Here is a 3,523-nt window from a genome sequence, read left to right on the forward strand (position 1 = left end):
GGAGCAAAAGGGACACTTTTCAAAGGGCCAGATGCCATTCCTGATGCAGAAGGACACACGCTGTAAACATGTAACAATGTCCTCCACACTTCTTGAGAATAACTCAAAGGGGCAGCGTATGGTCCCTGGAGGACAGGTTACACAGCCACGAGGGGAGGGGAGTCCTGTGCAAGCAGCTGGGAGCTTGTGTTCACAGGTTCCGGAACACTCATGTTCATCCCAGGAGCTTCCCAAAAGGCCTGTATCAGTTGCAGGGCATCTACTCTGGCACGGGCACCTGCAGAAGCAGTCACAGACACACCTGGAGGGACAGGGGCACGGGGAGGGTAGTGTGTCAAAATGGCCAGGTGTGTCTCGGGGAAGACGTACAACACGGGAGAGATGTGCCTACAGGCCACCGCAGGGGGAAGACCAGGTCAGACCAGCGTATTCGGGAGGGGAAAAAAAACCAAAACAACCCAACCTAAGAGAAGACTACATGTATATATAATCTCATAATACCTGGGGGACAGGCAGTGAGAACGCTAAAGGGTGTTGTTAGTGGGTTTGTACAAAACAAAGGCTCCTGAAGAGAAAAGGGTGAAGCTGTGTGACAGGAGGTGTCACTTGACCTGCAGGTGTTTTGGGAAGTCCAGCTCACTTGCTGAGCAAGAGCAGCCACGGGGAGGAGGAGTCGAGGAACGCGGGTGCAGCTCTGAGCTGTGTCTAGACAAGGCAACTTGAACTTGAGGAAACTAGCAGAAGGTGCTTCAGAGAGAAGTTATGTGGGTAACAAAAGGAGTAACAGAATAAGGATACAAAGCTGGTTTGGGCTAAATTTCTGGAGAAACGACCATAAGATGCATTAAGCTGAAGAGCTGTCTCCCCAAAGACATGGTGGAACATATTTAAAAGCAGACTGGAGAATCCAGTGCAGACAGCAGTCACTCCCAAGGGGCATGGGAGTTGGTTAGAAGTGACCCAGTTGGTCTTCTCCACCACCAGCTTCTACAGTTCTCTGTTTAACATAAAAGCATACAAGCCTATAGCGACCACAGTCCCTCCAAGGGAAGAACAGCCTGGGCTCATTAAGACTCTTGGATACTAAAATGGTTCTTCATTTCCATCCTGGAAGACCTTCATGAGTTCTGGAGTCCACTTTAATCGGGCTTCAACTTGGCCAGACTTCAGGCATACACCTGCATGTTGTTCCGCTGCTGCTCTGTCATGTGAGCGGCTGCTGGCCCGCGCTGGTTGTTACCGGGACTGGTGGCCACATCGGACCAGTCAGAGGCAGAGTGTGGGGAGGAGCTCGACCACTGGTCTGGAGATTCGGGCGACGGAGTCAGGTATGGGTGCTCCCCTTGTAAGTGCCGGTTGTGGCTAGGAGTCCGTTCTGTGGCCGAGGAGTAGCAGCTGTGCTGTGACGGAGGCGTCGGGTACTTCCCCATTGAGCTCTGGAACTGGTGGTAGGCCGGGAGGACCGTCTGAGCCACCTGCCCATCCTGCTGAGGGATGGCAGCCATAGAGAATGAGGCACTGGGCAGCTGAGCTATATCTGGTATCTGGTACATGGAGCTAAGAGGACCGGCCACGTTCTGGGCGCAGTTTGACTGGGCCTGCTGTGGCAGTGCTTGCTGGTTTATGCCACCCTTGGGAACCAGCTGGAAAGTCACAATAGGGGGCAGAGACTCCCTGGACACTCCCATGTGCTTTGTATCTGCTTGGACCAAACCGCTCTGCTGAGAAACGCTGGGGTGGGAATGCATCACCTGCGGCACCATGCCAAACATCTCGTTGTACTGGGACTCGTTCACCTCCATGCGGTTCATCCACTCGGTGGAAACATTGGCTGGCCGAAGCCTGCCCAACCCGCTGTTAGGAGGGGTGGTTCTGTGCTGCGAAAGCAGCTGGCTGACGGACGGGAGCACCGTGCTGGATCCACGTCCCAAGGGCTGCATCTCGTGGAGGTTGGAGAAGGACATGGTGTGTGCAGCCTGCACCGATGGAGCGGTCAGCAGTGAGCTGGGTGACGAGTGTAACACCCCTGGCGATGGCATCACGGGAGACGATGTTGGCTCAGAGGCAAAAGCATGTGGTGATTCCAGGGAATCAACTGGTGACAGGGTCACTGAGCTCTCCGAAAATTGCCCTTTGCTCTCACTGAGGGACTTCTTCCTTCTCCTCTTTGCATCTTTGGTCAGGTTCGTGGGCACGATGCCTTTGGCGTTCGGTTTTCGTGATTTCTTGCTCAATGAAGCATGCTTCAGGTTGAGGAAGGACCTATTTGGGCCACAGATGACTGGGGAGAGGGCAGAGCTGAGCATGGCGCCGGGGTGCCCAGCGGGGCTGTGTGCCACGTTGTACTCGTTGAGAAGCTGCACTATGTCGTGGTGCATCCGGTCCTGGGCCACATCTCGGGGCAGGCGGTCCATGTGGTCTGTGATGTCTCTATTGGCAAAATAATCCAGCAAGATCTTCGCTGCTTCAAAACTGCCTTCCCGAGCAGCAAGAAAGAGCGGGGTCTCTTCCTGAAAACACAGAGAATAACTATTATAGCAGCTTCACTGTGGGGGAACCCATTTACAGCTAATGCTCCCTTTGTGCTGTGGCCAAACCTGGAAGCACTGTTAAATGTAGTATTGCATTCTTGTCCCAGAGGACAACCCACCCTGGGAGGTGCCCACTGAAAAAGGCAGATTACAGGAGAAGGTTTCAAACACGGCAGCGGAGCACACAAGCTAAACTATCCTACCAGGAAGGGCACTGTTCTGCCATAGCTCCTTGAAGGAACTGTGAAAGCACCTGGTGCCTTTCTCCCATTGGCCTCTAGGAGGAAAAGGTTCGAAGGACTAAACCAGTCCAGTAAAGAACTGAAGCATGTTGACAGCTTTAAAATCCACTCAGTAATACATAATAGTCAAAAAAAAGAAATTCTAGCCAGAGGGAAAAAAAATCAAGGACTGAATCACAACAAAATCTGGCAGGGAAGCTACAGGATGTCTGCATGGTGCAGACTGTTTTCTCAGAGGGGCTTCGCCCCCATATCCATGCTGCACTGAGATCCCTGGAAATGTGACCAGACATGACTGCATCTGTGCTGCCAGATCTCTCTGCTAACTGGAATCCAGCTGCTTGACACCAGCAGCACTTCACCCTGGTGCTCTCACACATGGCTGACTGTATTGCGTTCCTTTTCTGCAAGAACAGCAGGACAGCACTGATACCCAGGACTTGGCTGAACAAGGAAGAGACCTGCTTTCCCATATCAGAAATCCTACAAGACAGCCAGCACCTGGAGTCCCAGTCACACTCTGGGCTTGGAAGACCTGCACTGAGCCCCCAGGTTAGATAATCTGAACTTAGTTCACTACCAACAGCAAAGGATCCTATGAGTTAGGATGCACAGCCATGCCGAGCACACCCAAGCTCTGTACCTTGTTATCCTGCATGTCTCTGTTGGCTCCGTTCTTCAGCAGTACTAGTGTTGCTTCCACGTTGTTGACAGCAGCAGCCCAGTGAAGAGCAGATTTACCTGTAGGGA

At 52.7% G+C, this 3,523-nt stretch overlaps 1 protein-coding gene across 1 annotated transcript in view; it reads right to left on the reverse strand.

The window, feature by feature from the left end:
- Nucleotides 1-739: 739 nt before the first annotated feature.
- Nucleotides 740-3,523, reverse strand: part of NOTCH2 (notch 2) — a gene marked incomplete at its 5' end in the record, with an annotated part of 76,749 nt that continues 73,965 nt past the window's right edge. The window contains 2 exons of the mRNA XM_008941361.1: nucleotides 740-2,510; nucleotides 3,417-3,514. Coding sequence (XP_008939609.1) covers nucleotides 1,167-2,510; nucleotides 3,417-3,514 — 1,442 coding nt within the window. The remainder of the gene's footprint in view (nucleotides 2,511-3,416; nucleotides 3,515-3,523) is intronic.

This window comes from Merops nubicus, unplaced genomic scaffold (assembly GCF_000691845.1).
Source record: "Merops nubicus isolate BGI_N331 unplaced genomic scaffold, ASM69184v1 scaffold20245, whole genome shotgun sequence".
Taxonomy (NCBI): domain Eukaryota; kingdom Metazoa; phylum Chordata; class Aves; order Coraciiformes; family Meropidae; genus Merops; species Merops nubicus.